Source organism: Leopardus geoffroyi, chromosome C1 (genome assembly GCF_018350155.1).
Source record: "Leopardus geoffroyi isolate Oge1 chromosome C1, O.geoffroyi_Oge1_pat1.0, whole genome shotgun sequence".
Taxonomy (NCBI): Eukaryota; Metazoa; Chordata; class Mammalia; order Carnivora; family Felidae; genus Leopardus; species Leopardus geoffroyi.
This window is the reverse complement of record NC_059328.1, coordinates 176,272,461-176,300,249: the sequence shown is the minus strand read 5'-3', so window position 1 is coordinate 176,300,249 and position 27,789 is coordinate 176,272,461. Positions and strand designations below refer to the sequence as shown.

The 27,789-nt window shown below is 36.3% G+C and overlaps 2 protein-coding genes across 5 annotated transcripts in view; one reads left to right on the top strand and one right to left on the bottom strand.

Annotated features, from left to right (window-relative positions):
• COL5A2 (collagen type V alpha 2 chain) overlaps positions 1-10,983 on the top strand; it is a 149,099-nt gene extending 138,116 nt beyond the window's left edge. Inside the window, exons 48-54 of the mRNA XM_045480496.1 lie at positions 762-869; positions 1,238-1,291; positions 2,312-2,419; positions 4,324-4,615; positions 5,343-5,530; positions 8,286-8,525; positions 9,284-10,983. Coding sequence (XP_045336452.1) covers positions 762-869; positions 1,238-1,291; positions 2,312-2,419; positions 4,324-4,615; positions 5,343-5,530; positions 8,286-8,525; positions 9,284-9,430 — 1,137 coding nt within the window. The 3' untranslated portion in view covers positions 9,431-10,983. The remainder of the gene's footprint in view (positions 1-761; positions 870-1,237; positions 1,292-2,311; positions 2,420-4,323; positions 4,616-5,342; positions 5,531-8,285; positions 8,526-9,283) is intronic.
• Positions 10,984-18,047: 7,064 nt separating this feature from the next.
• Positions 18,048-27,789, bottom strand: part of COL3A1 (collagen type III alpha 1 chain) — a 49,397-nt gene continuing 39,655 nt past the window's right edge. For 3 of the 4 annotated variants that reach the window (XM_045480492.1, XM_045480493.1, XM_045480495.1), the window contains one exon: positions 26,132-27,243. In XM_045480492.1, the coding sequence (XP_045336448.1) occupies positions 27,097-27,243 (147 nt within the window). In that variant the 3' untranslated portion in view covers positions 26,132-27,096. Of the gene's footprint in view, positions 18,093-26,131; positions 27,244-27,789 lie in introns of those variants that run through there. The other variant, XM_045480494.1, reaches the window with a different exon arrangement.

The following is a 27,789-nucleotide window of genomic DNA, read 5'->3' as shown; positions in this document are numbered from 1 at the left end:
CCCTCCCTGGCTCGCACTCTGTCTCTCTCTCCCTAAAAAATAAAATAAACATTAAATTTTTTTTAAATACATCATTTTAGTGTAATGCAGGATAAACATTGAAAAAACTGAATCATTAGGAAAGCAGTATTATATATCTTATGTTTTTAGTGATCACCTTCATTTTTTGAGAAAAAAGGACAAAAACTTCTAGGTCTAATTCTATAAGTAACTATGTTAGTTCATACAGTAGTCCCTCCTCCTCTATTTTGCTCTGTGGGTTTTCAGTTACCCATAGTTAACTGCAGTCAGGAAGCAATTAATCCTCCTGACATATTATCAGAAGGTCAGTAGCAGCCTAACACTACGTCACAAGGCCTACATCATTCACCTAGCTCATCTCATCACATAGGCATTTTATCATCTCACATTATCACAGGAAGAACAGCGAATATAGTACAATAAGATATTTTGAGACAGAAAGACCACATTCATATAACTGTTATTATAGTATATTGTTGTAATTGTTCTATTTTATTATTAGTTATCGTTAATCTCTTAATTTGTGCCTAATTTATAAATTAAATTTTATCATAGGTATGTATGTATAGGAACAAATATAGTATATATAGTGCTCAGGTATCCACTGTGGATCGTAGAACTTATCCCCCATAGATAAGGGGGGACTACTGCAAGATTGTACTAAATACAATTGTAAAAATTAAAATTGTAGTAAATTGTAATCTTAACAAGCAATATCCATTCCATGACCCTATTTCTAGGGACCTCAAGGACCTCGAGGTGACAAAGGTGATCATGGAGACCGAGGTGACCGAGGTCAGAAGGGTCACAGAGGTTTCACTGGTCTTCAAGGTCTTCCTGGACCTCCCGTAAGTTATTCCTTGAAGTATTATTTGCCTGCTATATGAAAATACACAGGTATCTTGACATGAATATTTATTTGTCTATAAAATGGTTGGACTTTTTGTGTCTTATTTTCATTTTGAAGCATATCTTGATGAATATTTAATTACCCAGTTGCCCATTATAATATGCCAATATGTATATATGTCAGGATATATGTTCCCTTACTCCTACAGTTTAGTATTAGTCAACTTATGTATACATCATAGAGATTGAAGACTTTAAGAAATTAGCGTATGCTGCTAAAGTCAATGAGAGCACATTTTTAAAAGCTGAGAATGGCAAAATGTAGGTGTAAATATTTTGGCAACATATTTTACTTTTTCCTACTTAGGGTCCAAATGGTGAACAAGGCAGTGCTGGAATTCCTGGACCATTTGGCCCTAGAGTAAGTAACGAAACCTAGTAGGTTGCTGATGTAAATAATAATGCTGTTGGTAACAAAATGCCTGGGCTTCAGTATCATTTTCATGGCATTGAAGCAGGAGTCAGGCCCAGGCTGTCTGTAGTTGGAAGCAAATACATGAGACAAACCATTCAGCAATTACCTTTACGTGGAAATATTCTGAAATATGACATATTACTTCATGGAACCATGAAGTACCTAGTATGCATATACTCATCTGTTACTTCCATTTTCTTCCTCTGTGTTCATAGAAATTTCCATTACATTTGTACTCTTTGAGAATATATAATAGGACTTACCATGAAGTAGAAACAGATTTTGAGGCTGGATATGGTTTTTTTTTCTTTAAGTAAGTGAGATACTTTCCCAGAAAGTATGAGTTTGCATAAGCCTAATTTGGAAGCAAATCATAAAATGAAACCAATATTTGAAGCTTTTAAAAATTCTACATTAGTGTTAATCCTGCCTCCAATAGGCCTCCAATATGCCTCCAATTAATGTCATAAGACAATTGATACATAATTATTTTAAAAAATCATTGGAAAGAATTTCTGCTATGTCTAAATACAGTGTAAACAAATCATACATAACACTGAGATGTGATGAGATCCTGGGGGATACACACAAATTTAACTTATATCAATCCCTATAACTTCTGTCATTTTCTTAGTCCTAAGTTAATTAAGTTTTTAATTAACTTTCCAATATATAAGATTTGATGAAACAGCCTTCTTCCAAAAAAAGTAGATAACCAGTCCATTAAAGTTTTGAACTGAATGCTGGTTAAAACCAAAGCTGAATGCTTTGAGCAGCTTGTATGATGGAGAGTTCATGTATGATGAAACAGGGAACATTAGAGAGCCAGAACTCTATTGACTAGTCATTAGGAATGTGCATGAGAAACCTTTGTGACAACTCCATAAGGAAAATAATTCTTTGATTAGATGGTCATTGTAAACGTTTTCTTCATAGAATCTAAAATACAGTCTTTGTTTCTGGCAGGGTCCTCCAGGCCCAGTTGGTCCTTCAGGTAAAGAAGGAAACCCTGGGCCACTGGGGCCTATAGGGCCTCCTGGTGTGCGGGGCAGTGTCGGAGAAGCAGGACCTGAGGTAATCACAGGGGTTTGCATGCAGGTGATGCTATTGGTTCCCATCGCTTAGATTCTATCCAGGGAACATCTGTGCAGCATGATGGACGAGAGATTTAAGGAACTCTGAAAACAAACCTAAAAGTCACACAAGAGCTTGTCTAAGTAACTCAAATATTTTAATACCGATTATTCAGAGTATGTAAAATTAGAGTCCAAGCTACCAAATGTAACTTGACTTCATGTGACAGCAAGGAGAGAAAAGAGCAATTATAATTAAAATTATGAAAATGTTGCTTTGCTTTCAATGGCAATATGCTAAATGTGAGATTTGATAAATATAGTCATTCATGGAAATGTTAGAAAGGGGAAAGTATGAAATTAAAGTTTTTCTCTATTGAAAATGACATTTAGAAAGGATTTAAATTAAAACTTTTTTGAGAAAATTTCCAACAATATGAAGTTGGGAAACAGCAGGAATTCGGGAAACATCCTCATATATCTGCCATGCGCATGTATATGTGTGTGCATGTATGTATATGAGTTTTGCATCCCTCTCTGGTGTTTCTTCCTCTCTGGTCTTATTTACCTTTCCCTCCTTATCCTGTCTCTTCCTTTTACTGGTATTATCATTAAATTAAATATTTATTATTTATTATATGAATGGAATAGCCTTATTTTTTCTATGGTCAAGAGGAATATTTCCTATTTATTTCCCTGTGCATGGAGAACAGCTACAGATTTGGAATACCTCTGACTTATGTGGCTCTTGTTTGACTTTATTCTGTGGGTCAGCAGTCCTTAATAGAAAAAACAGCAAACAAACAAACAAACAACAAAAAAAAACCAAAAACCCTTCCCCTCATTGTCAGAAGGAATGCATAGAATCATGATATGACCTTACTGGGGGAAAAAAGAAAGAAAGAAAGAAAGAAAGAAAAACCGGTTTATCAGTCTGTTGAGGATGAAGCAGGGTTGGCACTGAAGGGTGAAGCAACTTGTCCAGAGCCACTTGACGAGTGGCATGGCAAGTTCAGAACTCCAGCCCTCTGACTGCCAGGACTGTGCTCCCCACAGGAGACATGGATGCCACATCTCTTCCGGTTGTCAGCTGATTCTCTCAAGTCACTGAGCTCTTCCTTGGGAAATTGCAGAAAGGATTGATGGCGAGGATCCACCTCCAAGCCCCTGAAACTTTTTGTGCTTATCTCCCTACTATTCCAATAGTTCTTGTTTGGCAAAAAAAAAAAAAAAAAAAAAAGAGAGAGAGAGAGAGAAAGAGAGAGCTGTTTACTTTTGTTGATAAAAAGGCTAAGGAGAACTTCCTCCAGTTTTGTTTAGTACAGAGAATTTTGATCTACACACCAATTAATGCACATAAAACGACTTTCTATACTTTCCCCCGTAGTTGGAAGATGGGGAGAATTCTTCTCTGAGTGTTTCTTGTGGGTATGTCCTTGATAGAGATGTGAGGTCTTAAAGAACTAGCACCCACAACTCTTTTACGTCTCCTTTTCCAGCTTGTGTCCATAAATCCTTTTAAAACGTTTTAGTTGTGCTTTGCCCCAAATAGTGTGGAAATGAATATACATATCTATACATTCTTAACACAAAATATATTGTTATCTTTAAGAGCAAATGTTTTGCACTTTGATTTTTATTGATCTCAGATGCTGACTTGCAGATAATGTTGTCTGATAAAAGTTACACATCATTTCTCATCCTTAGGAAGTTAGAGGTTGGCAGGCCAGAGCCATCTAGTTTTATTAAAAGGTCATGAGGTCATAGATCGGTCAGTGCCATCAGACTGCAGTATAGCCGTGTAACTCCCTATGCACCAAGTCCCATCAGCGCCATTGTGTCCAGCTGAAAAACAAAAACCAAAAAAACATATTAACTGTATTTCTGATGTTTTTTAAAAATTAGGGTCCTCCTGGTGAGCCTGGTCCACCTGGTCCCCCGGGTCCCCCCGGCCACCTTACCGCTGCTCTTGGGGATATCATGGGTCACTACGATGAGAGCATGCCAGATCCACTTCCAGAGTTTACTGAAGATCAGGCGGCTCCTGATGACAAAAACAAAACTGACCCAGGGGTCCATGCTACCCTGAAGTCACTCAGTAGTCAGATTGAAACTATGCGCAGCCCTGATGGCTCTAAAAAGCATCCAGCCCGGACTTGTGATGATTTAAAGCTTTGCCATTCTGCAAAACAGAGCGGTGAGTACACACGTGCCCATTTGAGCAAAGTCCATTGTTTCCCATTGTGTTCTCGACTACATCCCAAAATATTTGATTGACTCTCTACTTAGAGACAGACACAAAAGGCAAAATGGCAAACATCACAGAATTTATGCGTTAGTGGTGGGGACAGTCAGTGACATGAAAAATTATAAGATAAGATGATAAGTTTTACAAAAGAGGACATATTCTATTGATCCATTTTCATGTAGTTACAGAGATAATTTATAGCATTCTAATTGTATTTCAACTCATTTACATATTTTATTCATAGTTTTGACAATATGTTATTTTATTACATTCCAATTATAGTTTGCTTTAAAATATTATCCTTTATTATAAATTTCATGAGAACACATCCATTTTGGCAAAGCCACTTAATTATGGTGGATTATCTCTTTTTGGTAGAGGTTTCTCATTTATAAAATGAGGATTATGATATTTCCTTCCCATGTATATGTTGAGCCTTTAGCACATGATTTGGCAAAGTGCCTTAGAACAGTGCTTCCTGTGTAGAAAGGACTCAAATGTGTACCAGTTACTTTTTCCTTAACTGCAGAGTATTTTCTTAACTGAGATACTCTCTCTTAAAAAAGTCCTTAATCAGTGAATTCATATTTTCAAACCCTCTGTTAATTCTTCTAGAGACTCATAATCATGCTTGAAATTCTCTTTATGTGGCAAATATTTTTATTTTGGAAAATAGGCGAGTACTGGATTGATCCTAACCAGGGATCTGCTGAAGATGCAATCAAAGTTTACTGCAACATGGAAACAGGAGAAACATGTATTTCAGCAAACCCATCCAGTGTGCCTCGTAAAACCTGGTGGGCCAGCAAATCTTCTGACCATAAGCCTATTTGGTATGGTCTTGATATGAATAGAGGATCTCAGGTAATTTAATATGCTTACTTAAAATTGTATTCTTTGCTTTTCATTATTTATTGTACTTTCTTTATTTAGGATTATGCTATTATTTTTGACCAAATTTATTATTGCATAAACAAATTTTGCTATAAATTATATTAACATAAATTTTGCATGACAAATTTTGCATGGAATGTGGAAAAGTAACTATTTTTAATATTAGTTCCTTTAATGCATGTGACACTGATTGTGGAGTATACCTAAAGGGATCTTGCCAGAGTTGAAAGACAGGGATTATCCTTAGTGTCAGAAGACCTTGGTGACAAGTACCTGCATCTCTTGCTGACATTGTGACCTCAGGAAGTCACTTAACCTTTTGGAGCCTTGTTCTAGCATTTTTAAAAAAGTTTTATTTATTTATTTTGTGAGAGAGACAGAGGATGAATGGGGAGGGGAAGAGAGAAAGAGAGAGAGAAAGAATCCCTCCATGCTCACAGCGCAGCACAGGGCTTGATCCTATGAACCATAAGATCATAACCTGAGCCGAAATTAAGACTTGGTTGCTCATCCTACTGAGGCACCAGGTGCCCCAGTTTTGCCATTTTATTTTATTTTATTTTATTTTTTTTTTTTTTATTTTTTTTTAAATTTTTAAAAAAAAATTTTTTTTTTCAACGTTTATTATTTATTTTTGGGACAGAGAGAGACAGAGCATGAACGGGGGAGGGGCAGAGAGAGAGGGAGACACAGAATCGGAAACAGGCTCCAGGCTCCGAGCCATCAGCCCAGAGCCTGACGCGGGGCTCGAACTCCCGGACCGCGAGATCGCGACCTGGCTGAAGTCGGACGCTCAACCGACTGCGCCACCCAGGCGCCCCATTTTTATTTTTTTTATATGTTTATTTATTTTTGAAAGGGAGAGAGAGAGAGAGAGAGAGAGAGCGAGCACAAGCTGGGGAAGGGAGGAGAGAGAGACAGGGAGACACAGAATCCGGAGCAGGCTCCAGGCTCTGAGCTGTCAGCACAGAGCCCAACTTGGGGCTCAAACTCATAAACTGTGAGATCATGACCTGAGTCGAAGTCAGCCACTTAACTGACTGAGCCACCCAGGTGCCCCCAGTTTTGCAATTTTAAAGTGAAAGTGATAATATATTGCAGTCTCTGTGTATATCTGGTACATGATAAGCTATAAATAAATATTAGATAATCACTGTAATAGTATTTTTAATAATTAAGTCACTTTGTAAGCTTTGTAGTATTATTTAAACTTAAGGTGTCTTTGTAATTACACTTGAACCTTGAACAACACAGGGGTTAGGGACAAAAACCAGTCAAAAATCTGTGCAGTCAGAAATCTGCATACAACTTTTGAGTCCCCCAAAACTTAACAACTAATTGCCTACTGTTGACTGGAAGACTTACCAATAACATAAACAGTTGATCAACACATATTTTGTATGTTATATGGATTATATACTCTATTCTCACAATAAAGTAAGCTAGAGAAAAGAAAATGTAACTCAGGAGGAGGAGAAAATACATTCACAGCACTGTACTGTGTGTGTTGAAAAAATTCTATGTGTAAGTGGACCCATGCAGTTCAAACCCATATTGTTCATGGTCAACTGCATATGAATTTATTAATATTTTTCCTTTATGTTTCTTTCATGGTCCTGTATTTAGATTCTCAACCAGCCTTGCCATTTCCTATTATAATAAGAATATTTCATTCTGGATCTCTTTATGGCAGCCTAACTCTGAAACTTTCTTCTCAACTCTGCTTCTGACCTTTCCTCAGAATTCATGTTACTAGTAAACATAATGAGATATTGGGGCGCCTGGGTGGCGCAGTCGGTTAAGCGTCCGACTTCACCCAGGTCGCGATCTCGCGGTCCGTGAGTTCGAGCCCCGCGTCGGGCTCTGGGCTGATGGCTCGGAGCCTGGAGCCTGTTTCCTATTCTGTGTCTCCCTCTCTCTCTGCCCCTCCCCCGTTCATGCTCTGTCTCTCTCTGTCCCAAAAAAAATGAATAAACGTTGAAAAAAAAAACATAATGAGATATTACAGGTGTGTACAGGATATACTAGAATCTACAATTATTTAATGGGTAGGAAATTTTAACATTTAAATACACCCAATTGAAATGTAATTTAGTCAATATACTATGTAAAAGGCTTAAATAGGAGCATTGAAAATAGAGCTTAAAAGAGAAGAGGAGCAGAAAAGAAGGTTCTTTATGTTTCAAATTTTTTTGATTATCTGTTTTTGTTAGCTGATAGAAAGCTTGTAATTCATATTTCCTGTAAGTATGTAACAGTGGGTTTAAAGAATTAAGTTCCAATTCTTATTATAATTAGCAATAAGGACAGTGAGTTATTTTTGATACATGATTGAGCTAGTGCTCAGTTATAACTGCTAAAAAGCAATACGCAAGATTTTTTTAAACAGAAGCAGATTTCTAAAATACTTATATTTTTTCTAGTGAGTTGTAATTGTCATTGATTTCATTACCTTTTGTTTGGGGTAATAAAGACAGAGGTTCTCCCTTGTGAGTATTCATAGACGTTTTAAAATATTTTTATATGTAGGTAGAGTATGTTGTTATATGAAAGAATAAAAGTAATACTCTTCAAAATTGATGTCTGAAATCACACATGCACACAGACACGCAGACACACACACAGACACGCACACACACACACACACACACACACACACACACACACACAGCACTTAATCAAACCTTTCAGTGTTTCCTATAACAAAGACTCTTTGTTTCTCTAGTTTGTTTATGGAGACCATCGGTCACCTAATGCAGCCATTACTCAAATGACCTTCTTGCGCCTTTTATCAAAAGAAGCTTCCCAGAACATTACTTACATCTGTAAAAACAGTGTAGGATACATGGATGATCAAGCCAAAAACCTCAAGAAAGCTGTGGTTCTCAAAGGGTCAAATGACTTGGAAATCAAAGCAGAGGGAAATGTTAGATTCAGATACATAGTTCTTCAAGATACTTGCTCTGTAAGTACTTTTAATCTATATATTGATCTGGTTGAGAAAAATGTATTTTGTTAAAAATGCTGCATTGGCAGAAGTGGGGGCAATTTTACCCAGTATATGATTATGCATAATAGCTTCACTTACACTTTTTATAGCTTAGTATAGCTATAGTGAATAGTATAGTATAGCTTAGTGAAGCTTAGTATAGCTTCACTTATACTCTTTAGCATAATTGTGAATGTGTATTAGTACATGAAGCATGGTAGAAGTTTTAATACGATAATTAACAAAGGACCGGATCCTTGGGATTCAACGCAGCTCTTCTGCAAATTCACTTTGGTTCTCCTGCAAGTCACTTTATTTCAGCTCAGTTACATGCTTAAAATTCCTTGATTCTAAAACAGATAGTCAATCTGAGATACTCCTTGTATTTTTCACTGATTTGTATGTCTCCCCATTTGTATATATAGATATAAAAAAGGAAAATACTTCATGGTGAATTATTTCATTTGTGAAAAGCAAAAAAGGCTTTCACAGTTTATGTTGTTAGTGACCATTTGGGAAGCTGCAAAAGAACAAAAGGCATTTTCTCAATTTAAAGTCTGTAAGAAATGCCTCCAGCTATGCCAGTACAGCTTGATATTAACAGTGCTCTTAATTTCAAGTAGTGCACTAAAAGAAATTGCTTTCACATTATCAAGTTTGGCTTGGAAGTTCATGCCTAACATCTTTGGAATAATTTGTATATACTATTAACCTGTTGCACCATTTAATTCTAGAAACGAAATGGAAATGTGGGCAAGACCATCTTTGAATATAGAACACAGAATGTGGCACGCTTGCCCATCATAGATCTTGCCCCTGTGGATGTTGGCAGCACAGACCAAGAATTTGGCATCGAAATTGGGCCAGTTTGTTTTGTGTAAAGCAAGCCAAGGTACATCGACAATGAGCACCACCCCCGCCATCAATGACCACCACCATTCACAAGAATTTTGACTGTTTGAAGCTGATCCTGAGACTCTTGAAGTAATGGCTGATCCTGCATCAGCATTGTATATATGGTCTTAAGTGCCTGGCCTCCTTATCCTTCAGAATATTTATTTTACTTACAATCCTCAAGTTTTAATTGATTTAAAATATTTTTCAATACAGCAGTTTAGGTTTAAGACGACCAATGACATTGACCACCTTTTAAAAAAGTAAACTGATTGAATAAAATGAATCTCCGTTTTCTTCAATTTATTTCAATGTAATGACAAAGTTGCTTAGTATTTATGAGAAAATTCTTCTTCCTGGCAGGTAGCTTAAAGAGTGGGGTATGTAAAACCACAACACATGTTTGTTTCACTTGACTGTAGTTTGAAAAATACAAAGTAGTGCCCTTTTGTGACCTCTCATTCCCAAATTATCAATTAAAAATGAAATCAGAATGTTTACCCTTGTGATTGAAACCCACATGCATGTCTAGAGATTGTGTAACTACCGTAGGGACTCTTCAAAGAGAACTTGAAAAAAACCCCATCAATTTCTCACTGTATTAAATGGAATTTTTAAATACTATACATTCATTGGAATTTCTGGAAAACAAAGTGATCTGAAATTTTTGTAAAGGGTGGTAAGTTCAGACTTTTTCTCATTCAAATTTAGAGGTACCTTTCCCTCTTGACTCAGTCTATCAATATAGATAGGAGTTACCATGAATATACCATTGAATACATTTGCACTTTCTTGTTTAAGAAGACCTTGAATGAAAAATAATTTACATGTACAACTTTATAAACATATGTCCAGGACCCAAAGTCGAGAGTCTTCCACATGTACAATCTCATCATCCTGAAGGCTATAATGAAGAAAAAGATTTAGAAACTCAAGTGGTGGAGCTGACTCTAATCAAATGTGATGATTGGAAGTAGAACATTTGGCCTTTGAACTCTCATAGGAAAAGTGACCCAACATTTCTTAGCATGAGCTACCTCATCTCTAGAAGCTGGGATGGACTTACTATTCTTGTTTATATTTTAGATACTAAAAGGTGCTATGCTTCTGTTATTATTCCAAGACTGGAGATAGGCAGGGCTAAAATGTATTATTATTTTTCCTCTAATGATGGTGCTAAAATTCCTTTTATAAAATTTTTTAAAAATAAAGATGGTTTCACCAATACCATTTGTGAAAAAATAACTGTTAGACTTCCCATTTCTGAAAGAAGGAGCATTGTTCCAGTGCCTTTTCATTGTTCATCTGTCATACTGTATCTGGAATGTTTTGTGATACTTGCATGTTTCTTAGACCAGAACATGTAGGTCCCCTTGTGTCTCAAGGTTTTTTTCCCCCTTAATTGCATTTGTTGGCTCCATTTTTATTTTTTCTTTAAAAATAAACAGCTGGGACCATCCCAAAGGACAAGCCATGCACGCAACTTTAGTCATGTATCTCTGCAAAGCATCAAATTAAATGCACGCTTTTGTCATGTCAATGGTTTTCGTTTTGTGAAATTCCTTTGAACATATTAGATCCATTTTATTTCCAATAGTGAAAAGTAAAGTGTTGTGGTATTCTTTACTTGCCATTTATTTAAAGGATAAAACAACAAATACCTCCCATTGTGTACATACTGGCTTAGAAATGAAAATCAATTTTAAAATCACCCACAAGGGCAACACGACACTAATTATCACTGTCTTTGCCCTTAAAAATCTCGGGTAGTATTATTGATAAAAAGAGAAATGCAACTGGTTTTTCATGGTTGAATAAACTGTGATAATAAAATGTCTGTTTCAAAGTATAACACATATGAATTTAGCCTAAATGTTTTCAGAGTTTTATTTTCAGTATTTATTTCACAACTTTATTTTTCCCCAAGTTGGTTATTATTTGAGCTCTACATCTTACATTTGAATATTTATATACCTAAGGACATTTGTGAGTTTTGTTTGTATTAAAACTTCCTTCAAATCCAACCTATAAAGGTTGTACAAGTTTAGATAGATAAACCAGAAATATGTGGTGATTCTCTTAAGTCAAAAACACTAAATAATCTTAGCTATAGAAATACCAGCTCTTATTTGGAGCTCAGGAATAAAAGTTTGCCCCAGACAATTCCAAAAGCCCTCAAATTACTTGCCTGAGTTCTAGATCGATAGGTCCCACTAGACTCATGGACCTCTTTACCTTTCTAAATGATATTTCAAACTCTACATGATCAAAAGTGAACTAATCTATAGCTAGGGAGGATGGTGACATTAATTTAATATTAATTTATTAAAAATACAAGTGAAAATTTGCCTAATTAACAGAAATGAAAAAAAAGAAAAAATAGCAAAGAAAGCATAAAGAATGCTGAAAAAGTCCCAAACTCATAAAATGTGTTAAATTATGGCCAAGTTGAATAATTTATTCCCAATTGAAAAGAGATTCAGAGAAATTATAGTCAAAATTCCTTCAATAGAGTGGTGTTATATGGCAGAAAGCATATGCAAGAAAATACTGGAGGAGAAAAAGAACACTGATTAGAACTACCTCAGAGTCCCTATCCCACCATGGAAAAGAGCATCTTAAAATAACACTTTTCTTTGAAATTATGAAGATTTCAGGAAAGACTAAGAAGAATCTCTTAAAAGGTAATTTTGGGGGCAGAGTTCCAACAATGGTAAACCAAGGCAATGATATCACATGACAACCAATAGCCTGTGGAGCACAAGGCATGTCCATAAGCTGATTTTTTTTAATCAAATGGCTGTATTACCCAAGAACAGCTTTTCTTCCCATTTTGCATCATTTTATCCAAATTTAATTGTTGGCATTCCCCAAGGATCAGTCTTTTTCTCTTTACCTTCACACACAATATTCTGTCATCACTGGCCATTATCTATGCCCACAGTTTTAATTACCATGTGTCAGTAGCTCCAAAATGCATATACACAGCACAAATCCCTCGGAGTTCGAGAAATGCATACATAAATGTTTAACTCACCATCTTCATTCAGTGTTCAGAAGTACTTGTAGCTCAGCATCTTAAAAAAATTCTTGATATTTCTATCTCAAAGCTGGTTTTATATTCTGTGTTCCCTATCTCAGACAATAGCCTCACCATCCATCCATTTAGTTAGGCTAGAAACCTGGGAGTTGTTCTTGTCACCTCCCTCCCTCACCAAGCCAGAATTCTGGCATTGCTAAGTATTTTCAATTTTGCCTTGTGAAAATAAAGGAAACTTAATTTATAACAGAGTTGGGAAGCCCTGAAGGGAGAGCTCTTACAAACTACCACTTGTTGTAAGAAGTATATCTTGAATTTCCCAGCAGGAAAGAAGCATAATTTATGTACCCCAGCAGGTGGAAGGAAGAATTTCTCTTTGCCTAGCAACAGCATAACCAATGAGAATTCAGTGAAACAGTCCCTCCCAGCTTCCTCCCTTCAGCTATAAAAACAAGACTCCAGACTTGCTATGGCTTATGGGTTCACAGTAGTTTGCTGGTTCCGAATTGCAATTCCTCTGCTATTTCCAAATAAACTCATTTTGAGTAAAATAACTGGTGCTTTTGTATTTTTTTAAGTCAGCCTAATGTTTCTTAAAACCATATTCTTCTCTCTGTGTCCCCTGCCACTATGCTAGTCCACATTATCATTATCTCTCACCTGGGCTCCTTCAGTAGCCTTCCAATAGGTTTTCAGGTATTCATTGTTGTGTTTTTCTGATCCATTCTTCCCAAAGAGCCAGAATGGTCAATTTGAAATACTGATCTGAATATGTCACTTCATTCTCCCTCGTCCTTCCAATGTGCATGCGTGCATGCACACACACACACCCCTTAAAAAAACTTTACTAGAAACTTTTAGGATAAAGATAAAAATCCTTAAACTCTGAGACTCTTCCATGACCTGACACCTGACTTTTGAAGCTTCATGTTGCCATTATCAACCTTACTCTCTGCTCCACACACAATGGATTGATGTCCATTTCCTGAAAGGCGGATTCCCCAGCCTGTCAAAATCTAATTGGATATGTATTCCTTCTGCTCAGTTTACTTGTACTTATCTTTTAGATTCTTTTTAGATACATCCTCACACTTCACTATCACCCTGGTTAAATAAAGTCCCTGTTATAAATTCTCTTGGCACTCTGTACTTTTCCTTGTAGCACAACTACAATGCTTTATACAGTTGTATGATTATTCAGTTAGTGTCAGTCTTCTCTATTCATTGTTACAAGGGCAGGGGCTGTTTATAAGGATCTAACATACTGCCTGGTATTTGTGTTTGTCCAAAATATATTCATTGAATGATGATAAATTATATACTGTGTAATTGGAAAAGTACATTTAGAGAGTATTAATACTTGATTTACTAGTGTGAAGTATATATAATTATTACTATGTATTATTGTTACTGTTTCTACTAGTATTACTGGATAGGAAGCACACAAAAAAATAAATGATTCTATCTCCAATGGCAATAACAGCATATAACACTAAAAACTAAACCTGATGATAACTTTGTTGAACCTGACTAGAAAAACTATAACATTTGACTAAGATATGTAAAATAAGGTTAAAATGGGAATCAATGTGACTTATTCTGACATAGAGAAGCTCAGTATTTGAGAAATGTAATTGTTTTTCCTAAATTCATGTCTAAATTAATTACAACCCCACTCAAAATCCCTATAGAATCTTAAAAACGTGGAACATGACAAAATCATTCTAAAGTTCATTGGAATAAAAAATATGCAAGAAAATGATGAGGAATCCCTCTCAAAACAGAAGTGAGTAAAGATGGGTCACTGGCTCTACTAGCTAAAATTAGATGAAAAATATAGAAAAAAAGCTACTGGCCACAGTGGAAGAAGAGTATTCAGAAATGAATCTATGTATCTATATTAGAATTTAACATACAATTAAATTCTCATTTACTAAAAGATATTACAGGCACTTGATAGACATTTATCATTTTATTTTATTTTTCTTTTATTTTAGAAAAAGAGTTCAGGTGGGGGAGAAGTGACAGAGGTAGAGAGAGAGAGAATCTTAAGCAGGCTACACAGCATTCAGTGCAGGGGACAACGAAGGGCTCAACCCGCTGACCCTGGGGTCATGACCCTGGGATCATGATTGCCACCCAGGCACCTAATATACATTTATAATTTTAAAGCATGTTTCCTTCTCTAATCCTCATACCAAGAAATTTCCCAAATGAACTGCATATTTCCATTTGAAAAGAAAAACCTCTAAATATATTAGAATAAAATATTTTGAGCAGCTTAATAATCTTGGAATGGGAGTGAAAACAAATATATAAATAATAAACTATTGGAATATCAGATTCTCAAAGACATTTTAAAGCTAGATTGTAAAACCTTACATGCATGTTCAAACTGGAAAAGTTTTATAATTATATATATACTTATATATATTTATATTTAATGTTATATATATAAATATGTATATATATATTTAACGTTAGAACATTTATTAGAACAATGTATTTTGAGAGAAAGAAGAGTGCACAAACAAGGGAGGGGCAGAGAGAGAGGGAATGAGGGAGGGAGAGAGAAAATCTCAAGCAGGCTCCACACTGTCAGGGCAGAGCCCGATGCAGGGCTCAGACTCACAAACCGTGAGATCATGACCCGAGCCAAAATCTAGTTGGATGCTTAACCACTTGTGCCACCCAGGTGTCCAGAAAATTTTTGTAGTTAACGTGACAGAAAGGGCTTAATAGATTTACTTACAGAAAGTTCTTAGGTATCAATAAGAAAAAAGCAAATAAAATATGCAAAATCCTATCTAGATAATTCACAGAGTCCATAATATAAAGGCCAACAAATATGTGGAAGATATTTCATATTATTAGAAATAAAGATGCAATGAAAACAGTAAGGTACTAAATTCTATCAGAATTTGACAAATTTTAAAATGTCTGATTGTAGTAGATGTAAAAGAAGATGCAGGAAAACATACTTTTTGTCTGCTTTTTTTTTTAACTGAATGTGGAAGTCATTTTCTCAAATTGGCTTATCCGGATTCCTATTAATGTGAAGAGTTGTTGTGGCCAGATGTGATCTGCAGGGAAGAGAAAGAGCAGGTGTACAATGGGGTATCTTCCAGGACCATCAATTTTATAGGATGACAAGTAACTTAAAGCATCATTTGTAAACATTACAAGAACAGATATCGAACAGAGTGGAACTTAAAATCCACATGACAAAAGCAATTTTACAATGGTGGCAGACTGACTTAGGCTATAGCCTAGGAATTGGTTGTGGGTGCCTGATTTGCATGTGTATTTCATGTAAGGATATTGGCACTTTTTAAATTTGGAATGTGAAACGATTATCCAGCCGATGCTACAGGAAGCCACTTCAAGCTTTATATTTACCGTTAAATGGGTGAAACAGAACAACCCAGCAACTGAATTGGATAAATACGTGGTGACAGCTGATCTTGATGAAGCAAGAATGCACAGTGGAACCACAGAACTGAGCCATCTAAACTAGGCAGGGATTTGCAAAGAAGGGGAAGCAGAGAGGGATACCTGAGTCTTGAAGGATAAGAACTGTCTTGAGCAAGGGACCAGAAATAGAGAACAACATAGATCAAGGCACAGAGTTCTTAAAAGATGTGGCCTGCGTGGGGAGCCCCAAGTGAGCTGGCATGGCCAGACTGCATGCGAGCAGTTGTTGGGAAATAAATAAAAGCAGCAGAAAGAGGTATCCTGAAGAAGCTTGCGTGTCAAGCTAAAGAGAATGAAAATTATCCTGGAGGAGTTTCTTTTAGGAAACTATTTTTGGTTTTCGGCGGAGAGTGTAAGCATACCGTCTAGAGGGCCCTTGGAAGTGTGTGAGGAGGGTGTTTGTGCTTAGCATAAAAATTGGGAGATATTCTAGGTGTTTTGTGGATAGGCCAAAGATGCTGAATATCCTGCATGCAGGCCAATCCCTTTGAACAAAATCGAAACCATCCAAAATATAAATAGAATGCTTATTGAAAAATACTGAATGAAAGGAAGACACATATTGTGATTTGCATATTAGAAACATCACCTTGGAAACAATACTTAAGAGAGAAATTTCAAAATGAGTGAGACTGAAAATACGGAGATTAGTTAGAACAATGTTGGAGAAAAAGAAACAAGGAATAAGTCAAGGCCACTGAAGATGGAGAAAGAGGGATGGATTTGGGAGATATTTAAGAAATAGAATCAATAGAATATGATGAAAAAGAAGGGGGTGAGGCAGCAAGCAATTTCAGATAATTCTCAAGTTTCTAGGCTCGGTAGCTGGATGGAAGATGGTGGCATTTACTAAGATGGGGAGTAGTTAAGGGGACAGGCCGAGGACACATGCAATGTGCCTGCGGAACATCCTGCTGGACGTAGGATGGTATTATACTTAAAGATATTTGAGCCTTCCCATCAACGAGCTGTTAAAGCTTTGGATCACTCAAGAAGGAATTAAAAGGAGAGCAGTGAACTAGGACAGATCACTGGGAACATTGATGTTTAAGGAGGAAAAAAGAGAAAGAGAAAAGTTATATTCCTATTACTACCAGTATTATTTTTTAATTACAGCATCCTGAAACTTAGTTGTTAAAAGTAACCACAATCTTTGGAAAAGAGAGCTTGAAGCCACCTCTGATGCTGTTCTCTTGTTCTCATTTTTACACTTTCATGACTAAAACCATGAAGACCCAACAGAAGAAAATATGTGGATGAAAATTCTGGTTGAAAATCAATGTAGGCAAAGACACCAGTGAGGCTGTTACAATATGAAACCCTAAAGATGAAATTCAGCATAATTCTATATAATTTTTTAAATTTTTTAATGTTTTATTTATTTATTTTTTTGAGAGACAGAGAGGGACAGAGTGTGAGCAGGGGAGGAGCAGAGACAGAGGGAGACACAGAATCTGAAGCAGGCTCCAGGCTCTGGGCTGTCGGCACAGAACCCGATGCAGGGCTTGAACTCACTGACCTTGGGATCATGACTTGAGCTGAAGTCAGATGCTCAACAGACTGAGCCACCCAGGAGCCCCAATAATTCTATATAAATTATGCTTATAAGTCTTTGATGAATTTTATTTTGATGCCACCAAGAAGCATTTCAAATGATATTTAATTCATATTAATGCCTTACCACGTGACTATCTTACAAGGTAAAAAACCAAAAACCCAAACTGCATTTCTTTGAATCAAAGAATATGATTTACCACCATTCAAGGACGGCACACCAAAAGCCTATGCATATAAGCAATTATGCTTAAATGCCACAGGTATCATAAGAGATCTGTCTGCATGTATGTGAAATAAAAAATACAGATTCAATGGTAATAAACAGAGAAAGGTAGAACAGCAATGTCAATGTGAACAATTTTCCCAACAGTTGAAGCTGTTCTAAGATAGATCATACAAGGGAAGGCAGCTGGAGATACAGAATGATAACAATTATTAGCCACTAGTAACAGAAATGGAAGACATCTGTAATGAAAATGTAAGCCCCAAAGATTCAGATAGGAAGGTGCAACGCAGTCCACGCTCCTCCCTGGGACATCTGACGTGTTTCGCTACATAATGCTGTGCTCTGTGGGTTCCTCCAGGCAGTGAATGCCTTAATTCCTTCAAATATGTGCTCTTGCTGCCTCCACAGAGAATGGTCTCCAGGTGGCTTAAATTCAAGACAAAATTTGAAAATCAGGCCCAAATCATTTTTATCAACAGCGCTAACAATACCTGCCTTCTGTTCAGTTTCCTTTCTGTGCTCATAGCCCTTGAATTCATCACCATCTTAGCCCTTAAAATTAAATCCTCCTTTTCTTCAACCATTAAAAGCTACAGGATGCCAAATGAGACTCTTGCGGATGCTCTCTCCACAGCCTCCCTCCCACCACGTATACACCATGCTGACCTTTTCCCCTTTCCTTTGGAAGTTTTGCTCCCTAATGATTTCATCTGGAGCCAGATGATTTCATCGACCATCTGTAGAAGGATAATTTCCAAATCTACTTAACCGCCTCTGACCTAGTATTCTCCAATCAGTCACACATTTTATCACGTTCAACCACTCTTCCAGATGAATCACTGTTATGTTGAACTGCCACGTAGAAAGTTGTGTAACTTTCCACTTAGTCCTCCCTTATTAAACAGAAACATCTCATGCATGACTTTTGATGTCCTCCTTTTGCTGACCCCTTTTTCTCCTCTTAACCCAATTTTCCCATCAAGTATGTCTACTCTCTGTGACTCGTTTGTCTAGTCTTTGAAAAAAAAGTACTCTGATTTTTTTGGTCAAATTTTTTTAGTCTTATCCACTTCTTCCCTAAAATGGTGATTCATTCTTCCTTCTTCAAAATAGATATACCTTAATTGCCTGTAAATCTGATCCTGTCCCCCCACACCTCCCTCGGTCTTGTACTCTCCTCAGGCAATAGTCTTCCAATAATTAAAACCTTTATAAGGCTCTACATTAAGAATCAAATAAAAAGCAAAAACAAAAACAAAAAAAAAAAAACCTGTCACCTTACCTTTCTAAGTTCTTTGGTCCAGACTATACTTTCAGCCTTATCTTATTACAGCACCACAAGAAACCCATGCTCCATCTGAAACTGGATGAATTTAAACAACAAATACACCCCATAACTCTGCACCTGTTTCTTTACAGTATTTCCTGTGAACTTCTTTTCTCTCTCTCCCTGAAAACATTCTGTTACTTAAAGTCTGCCTCAAAGGCCACCCTCTGTATATAACCTTTCACGAGCTCTGCTAAGTGGACATGATTATTCCGTCCTTGTGCCTTTCTAGTACCTCATGCCTTTCTAATACAACTTATTATGTTGAGTCTTGTGTTTTCTAAACTTCATGGTCTCTCATTCTCCTTGAGCCTTCTTGAGCATTTGGTTCTGGGCCTTGCATTAAATAATTGCTCAATAATGTTTCTGAATTCAAATGAATGGATTTAGGTAGTATGGATTCTTCACTATTTCACGGGCATAGAATAATTGCTCCTGCCTCTATTTCTCTTCTCCTTTTGTTTCTTAGTCTGAAATTACTTCCCTTTTCTCCACCATTTTCCCAAATCATACTCCTTTTTTATTGCACAACTCAAGTTTTATCTTCTTGAAGACTGTACTGACAATATAATCATCACTGACCATTTCTTTTTCTCATGTAATGTCTGTATCTCCTTAGTTGAACCCACACATCTTGGCACTTAATTTTTCTCCACCATGAATGCTTTTGCATTATTTCATATGAGTTCAACTTACCAATTCTAGACAACATATTCCTAAGGAGAAGCAATTATTTGTTATATCCCCCTATAGTGTTTAGCAGAGTGCTGAGCACAGAGTAGGAGCTTATTGTAGATAATACATTGCTCCACTCATACTTTCTCTTCAAAGCCAAAGCATCAACAGCACCTGGGAATACCTGTGCCTGTTACTGAGAATTCACAACCATGCCCCTCATTGAGAATTGCTTTTAGTCACCAGGACTGCCTTACTGAAGGTAAATTCCATTCCCTCCAGGTCCAGTCAATGACTAACTCAAGGATGCACAGACCCATCCCTCTTACTGTAAATTATAACAACTCTGAAAGGACATCTCAGTTCCAGAATTTATTACAGGGTTGTCTGAAACCTCAGTGTCAATTGCATGTGGGTCAGCTTCTTCCGTCCAAACCTGCTTTTCTGTATCTCTTGAAATGATTCCTTAATAAATCTTCTGGTCACACTTTGCCAGTTTAGAGTCTGTTTCCAGAGAACTCAATCTAAGAATGAGCTTAAATCGTTTTTTTTTTTTTTGGGGGGGGGGTTCCTCTTCCTATTTAATTATGAAGTATCTCATTTTCAACATTGCAACAAGCATATCATTGTTTTCACATCATCATTAAACTGATGTGAAATAAATTTTATGGACCACAAAAGGTAGTCTGATTTCTGTTAATAAGAATCATATCAGATATGATTAAAAGATGCCAAGTAATTCTGTACATTTTAGTAAAACATTTAGGAGTTTTAAAAGGAAGTATGTTTTAGGACAGTATTTAAAGAGATGAGAAGAAAAAAGAGAAGCAAAATTATCATCAGAGTAGAATTTGTTTAAAAAAATGTTGGCCATAGATGATATATATTTTTTTTCTTTATGACATGAATTCAACAAGTGATTCTTTATAAGGGCTGTGAAAACCATAGTGTGGCAGACTGGGAAACACAAAGATTTGGTGAGAGCTTTTGTCTATGTTCTATCACGTAGAATGTTTCCTTAATATTATATCAAACTCAGTGAGTTATGACTCAATGGAGAATTGTGTCTGAAAGGAAAACATTTTTCACAGTTTATGACTCACTTTTAAAAATAAGCACATTCCTCTAAGATAGAACTCAGACAAGTAAAATTTTAGCATAAACTAGATAAAAGTAAAGACATTTTGGTGTGATTTCTAACTTTGAAGCCATTACTCATTAAAAATAATTGCCTTTGTGTTTTTCCTAATTATTCCCAAAATCAAAAAAATATTTTTATATAAAAGTGGTATCACATTAAATGAAATAAGTGGAATACAAAATTGCCTCTGTGGTATTGTCACAGTTATGTTAGAATATACATAAAATATTTTAAGGAAATATCCACTGGTATGGGACAAGGATAATCGATTTTCCTTCTTGTCTGCATGTTCCCAATATGTTACAATGACTATATAAATTTCATCCTCAAGACTTATAAAATGAATTTGACTTCAAATAATAAAGTTGTTGTTAAATGCCAGTGTGAAGGTAAAGAGAGCTGTATTCAATCCTTCAATGAGTAAGAGATAATAAAGTGATAGTATGGTTTTAAAATGATAATATGAATTGGGGGATTGTATCACATCACTGTAATCTATAAGACACTGGAAAACTGATAGAACCTCACTTGATCTCACTTTTTAAAATCTGTGATTAGTGACCTTGGAATACATATTCTAAGCTTACTTATCCTCATAGTATGCTGTGATTTTAAAATTGAAACAACAAACTTTTTTTTCATCTTGCTGCCTAGGTACTTGGCTGGTTTACTTTCATTGCTTCTCTATCTTCTTTGCTGCTTCCTCTTCATTTTTCCCACTTGTAAATATTGGAATACTCCAGAGTTCAGTTTTTATTCACTTTCTCTTATCTTTCTACACTCAGTTACTTCATGATTGCATCTCCTTCCATGAATGTAAAGGCCATACATATGCTGGAACTCCTAAGTGTGTTTCTCTAACCTGGACCTCCCCTCTGACCTCCGAATTTGTCTAACCATCAACTCAGCAAGTCTATTTAGATAATTGATAGGCATTCAAATGTAGCCTATCCAGCCTAGAATCTTGAACCCCTCAAATCTCTAACCTTGACAGTCTCCTCCATCTCAGCTATTAGCAACTCTCTTCCTCCAGTTACTCAGGCCAAAAGCTTTGGATTCATGCTTGACATCTCCTTTTCTCTTAGATCACACATCCAAGTTATTAGCAATTCCTTTTGCCTCCATATTCAACATATATCTAGAACTCAACTACTTTTCATCACTTCCACTATTACCATCCTGGTGGAAGCTACCATGATCTTTGGTCCAGATTATTGTGATGGGCTCCTAATCATTCTCATAGATTCTGCTCCAACACACTGTTATCTCAAAACAGCAACTACAGCAACATGCTAAAACTGTTCGCCAGATCATGCTGTCCATTTGCTCAATGACTTCTTATCTTACTGAGGGCAAAGGCCAAGATCCTTGCAGTGGCCAAATAGAAGTAGAGTGGCCATATAATATCATCAAATCAGAATACTTACAAGAGTTCTAAGATGCTGAATGTCATGAGACATCCAGAAAATACTTACAATTAGTGCTTTCCCAGGCAAAGCTGAACTACGGACCCATGGTCACCCTTCCTCTAAGAGTCCATACTATCTGCTTCCCTGTCTATTTCTGTGGTCTTTTCTTGTATTACTCTCCCACATGCTAACTGCTCCTACCATGCTACCTTTGCTGTCCCTTGAACACACCAAGAACATCCCACTCTCAAGACCTTTGCAATTACTGTTCCCTCTGTCTGAAGCAATCTTCTTCAAGGTCTCCATATTGCTTGCTTCCTAAAAGATATTTGGAAACTTTAGTGAGGATCTCAGTTAGACCACCGAATACATGGCTCATTTGTTCTACTAAATGCAGATGTAAATTTGTGAGTTATCTCCAGTGAAAGTGCTGACTGAAGTTTTGGACATAGATAAGATTGTGCAGGGGAGATATTAGAAAGACTAATGACAGTGTAATGACTGATGAGAGGAAGATGATAGAGATGGAGAAGGAGTTTCCCCAAGACATGCATTTACCCTTTCTCCAGTGTACCACTAGCATGGTAACTTTTAGACTGCTGCCATGATTTGTAGTATTAGCTCTAAATTCAGATTGCTTGTGTTAAATTAACCCCAAATCTTAACTTCTTACTAGCTAAGTGACCTTTGGCAATTTACCTAATCTTTTATGATGTTTTTCTTTCTTCTTCTTTTTTTCTTTTTTGTAAAATGAAGATAATAATACTCATAGAATTGAATTGTACATTAATTGATAAGTTTAAGGTGACTAGAACAATGTTTGGCCATATTCACAATGCTTGGCTCATTAGTTATGTTGTTATTGTAGGAGAATTCCTCTGAACTTCTGAAAAGTTCTGAACTTCTATTTCATTCAAGGTTCTGGCTGTATGAAGTGTCTCATGGTCTGGAAACTGGGTGGAAAGTCATGTCTTACATGATTGTTCAACCAAGCTCTCTTTCTACCTGGGCTGCACTGGAATTTTTTGTCATTATTGTTTAGAAAAAACTAAGCCCAGCTCTCACAGTCAGCCCATCTAATAGGGCCCAAATAGTAGGTCCTTTATCAATTACTCATCACCAAAGATACTATATTTCACAGCTGGGCTTTTTTTTTAACCGTTCTAACCCTGTTGTCTCTTAACAGCTTTCAACAGTTCAAACATTCTCACTTTGTTTCTGGTGATCTGGTGAGATCTAGAGATGCTCTTTGGCCTTTGCTCACTCCTGTCATCTCCACTGAAACAAGGAGTTTATTTCAGCTAGTCTGTTTTCCACTTCCATCTCCAGACTAAAGACACACTTATGTGGAGGTTTTCAAAAGCACTGGCAATACTTCACTGTGTATCTCTTGAGATCTCGGTGGTCCATCCTGAGACTATAGTTAGAAGGTATATTTTGTCTCACATAGGATAAGCCATTCCAACATTTCTATCTTAAGTTCTTTAATTCTCCATCTGGTAGGAATTTTGCGATATCTCAAATCATTTTGTTCATTTAATTTGGGCTGCCTTTGAGGCCTGGTTCAGTCAACCAACCATGTTAATAATTATAACCTAGAATTTTCTGTTAACTTTCACATATTGGTACATTTTGTCGAATCTGAATTGCACAATTCTTCTTTGTCTAGTACCTCAGAACCCACTTCCACACATATTGTCCAGATTTTAGAACAAATTGTTTAATTAAATTTTTTCCTTCTTTTTATGTGTCAGCCTCCTCCTGAGATTGAATTTTTAGTTGTTATAATTGCTCTTCAATGCATTCTGGGATCTGGCTTTATTTATAAATCTGTAGACAATAAGCGGTGGTGGGAGTGAAGTATGAGAAGAATTGTTCTCTTATAGACATCTTTTCATCTCAAGAAAGGCAAAAATATTACCAGGCAGAAAATAAAGGGTCCTATTTTACATGGTTAGAGTAATTTAATATGAAACAGGAATATTTGAAGAGAGTTCTTTCAAAAATCCCATGCGGATTTTTGGGTCCTATTATTTCCCACTTATGTATCAGTCAAACAAGGAATTTGAAAATCCATTTAGATTTATGTTGAAGTTTGCTGATCTGCAAAATTAAGGTTTATATTTGCTTTTTGGTAATCTCAAACCTGTGCAAATAGATGAGTTTTAAAATGTGTTTTTTCACATTTATATACTTATTTCAGCACAGTCAGAGAAAGGACGAAACTTTCCTCCTGCACCTTGAGCCAAGAAGTTAGGGGTTTGAACTTGTCATTCTCTTCCTGTGCATCACCAATAAAGCAGACACACCCACATGCAGGACTGCAATTTCTCATGAAATTTAAATGTCCTGCTGTGTAGCAGATGTCATTCATCCTCTTCAGCCTTAGCTTCAAAGTGCAAATTATTCCGGGTGATGACAGATGTGAGTCTTATCTCCCTAGGCTGCCAAGTTCTCATCTCTGCATTCACATTGGATTTTCCTATATTTACCCCTAACCAGCTCAAACATTTGATCCCAGAGTTTTTCCATTTTCCTGAATTTCTGTTCACCACCATCACCGCTGTTATCAATTGCTGACCTAGTCGGGGTTCTTTGTTACAAACAACCTAAATCAACTTGGTTGTTTTAAGTAGAAATGTAATTTATAGATTTTGTCCAAAGTTCAAGGAAATTCAGAGAAAGCTATAGAAGCCAGGCTCATAAATAAACAGAAATGAAGAGAATGCTGACATTCAGTGCCGTATTCAAAATCATACCCCAAAAGCAGCCTGGTGAAACCATCATAGCACTGCACATTAGATGCTATTTTGGGCATAAGGCTGCAGATGGAATTAAGGTTGCTAATCAACTGACCCTGAGATGGGGAGATTATCAGAAATTGTCAAAGTTGCACCCAGTGTAATTATAAGAATCCTTATAAATAAAAGAGGGAGGAGAGTCAATGCCAGAGTGATGCAATGTGAAGAAGACTTGGCCAAATATTTCTGGCTTCGAAGATGCCTAAATTTAAAACTCCACATCATTTAATTTTAATGCATAATGCAAACTCAGCTTTCTCTCTGTCTCTCTCTCTCGGTCTCTGTCTCTTTGTCACAAATATATATATATATATATATATATATATATATGCACGTTTCGTGGGTTCGAGCCCCATATTTGGCTCTGCATTGACAGTGAAGAACCTGCTTGGGATTCTGTCTCCCTCTTTCTCTGTCCCTCCCCTGCTCTCTCTCAAAATGAATAAACATTAAAAAAATTTTTTTAAATAAATAAATCATATAGACTAAGCAAACTTCAAACTATAAAGTCAAATGTGCAAGACTATACTTATGGTAACTAAAAGAATAAGAATTTGATGGTAGAAAAGGACCTGACTCAAGAGGGCAATGAGGCAGTGTGCAGTAAAAATGTGGTAGAGAAGCCTCAACCTCCAATTATTCTTAATATTAACGTCTGTTTTGCCAGACCCTGCTTTCTTCCGCTAAATTACCAGCATCTTCCTTCTTGATTACTCCCACTTTGGGGACCGTCGAATTTACAATGTTATTATTTCCAAGGATGACTCAAATAGAACATCCTCAGTTTTCAATATGCCCCAGGAGTTTCACTGATGTAAAAATCTGATGTAAAAATCTGCGAGATTCCCCACTGAGCATTATCTCTCTTCTGAACAGAGATTATTATCTCATATTCCTGAGCTCGTTACATTATTAAGCTAGAGAGTTAGAATTCAATATGCCTTTTTTCAAGTATGCTTAAAGAATTCAATATGCTCCAGAGTTCATGAGTGTACACATGCGTTTCTTGTAGTTATGAAAAGTGACAAAAACCAGGAGTGTTTTATTATGATATTTTATTATGGGTGTCTGTAAGAAAAAAAGATCAACAACCACATACAAGTTTACAAAGTTAAGTTTCAACACATTCTCTGTGTTACTGTGACAACAGCAGCCTCATTTGTTTCTTGTTGTTGACTTTTACAGGATCAAGGGAGAGAGTCCTCTGAAGTGACACGCCAATAAATCTTTTTGACAGGAGACATGTACAGATGGTGTGCATTTATGTTTTGAAGGCAAGGCAACAACTCTGACCTAGAGTTTTTAAAGTGAAAGTACATTAGCACCATAATATGTGTCTTCAAAGCCTTCCCAAATATCAGTAATCTTGATCGTTTCAGCAATGACAAGAAAAGAGAAAAGCACCTTTAAAAGCAGTTGGTATCCAAGATTCAAATGTGGATTTTAAAATATTTCCTTAAATTCTTATGCTATACTTTTTTCTTATGCTATCACTTTTTTGGGAAGTGAATGAATGAAATTCATAAGTTTTGCCGATTTATATAATTTTTCTCGTCTTCCGGGACTTCTAGAATTCATCTGTATTTCTGACCAGGTTGAGGTAGTTGAAACAGGGAGGTCTTTCCTAATTTCATGTTTGACTATTTCAGAAAGAAAGGTTATCTTTTAATGGTAAGCCTAGTCATTGCTCTGCAAATGGGCTAGGATTCAAAGAATGTAACACAGTGTTATTTTAAGAGTGTTGAAGTTTATTTATTATAGCACCATTGAGACATTTTGAAATTGGAATTGGTAAAAAAATAGAACAAAAAGCATTTGAACTGTATTTGGTGTAACAGCAAAAAAAAAAAGTATCCTTTTTTGCCAAATTATACTTTTTCCAAAACTTTTGGAAATAAATAACTGGAATCGAGTTGGTCACTTGTACTGGTTGACAAGGTTAGAACGAGAGGAACACATATGGGGTGTGAATTTTTTTGCTGGGGTTTCAGATAGAGTTTGGTTTATAAAAAGCAAACGGGGCCAATGTCCACACCAAATTCTTGATCAGGACCACCAACATCATAGGGTGCAATATCTACAATAGGTAATCTCACGGCCTTGCGTGTTCGATATTCGAAGACTGTTTTGCCCCATTCCCCAGTGTGTTTCTGTAAAAAAGAGCAAAACAATGTAAGTGATTATGACATTATAATTACTCAGACACTTCCTCTGACTGACCAAGTTAAAAAAAATAGTTTGCTCTAAGGGAATTGCTAACTTGCCATGTTATCTTCCATGCATACCATTTTAAAGCTATAATCATACGAGATAATAAACCATATTGTTCATCAAAAGCCTTATAGAACTTCAAAGAAAACCCAGCAGAGAGATCGCTACAGGCCAGTGCATTCTCAGGAGGCCTGGTTCTGTCTGGTCACAGCTACCAAGTAGATGACAGGTTTACTAGAAGTGGATAGGTCTCTCATAATGGAATTTGTAATTCTAGAAGTGTTTTCTCCCTTTGGTCATAAATGGTAAAAACAAAGAATAGATTTAAAGTTAACCTTGAAAATTGAGAAGAAAGCAAAGATTTTAGATTTGAGTCCATATGAGGGCTATTATGCAGAATGTATAGTAACCATCCAGGTTATCTGATAAAGTTTATATTATGGATTTAAATTTCAACTGCTTTCATTTCAACTGATTTCACCTGG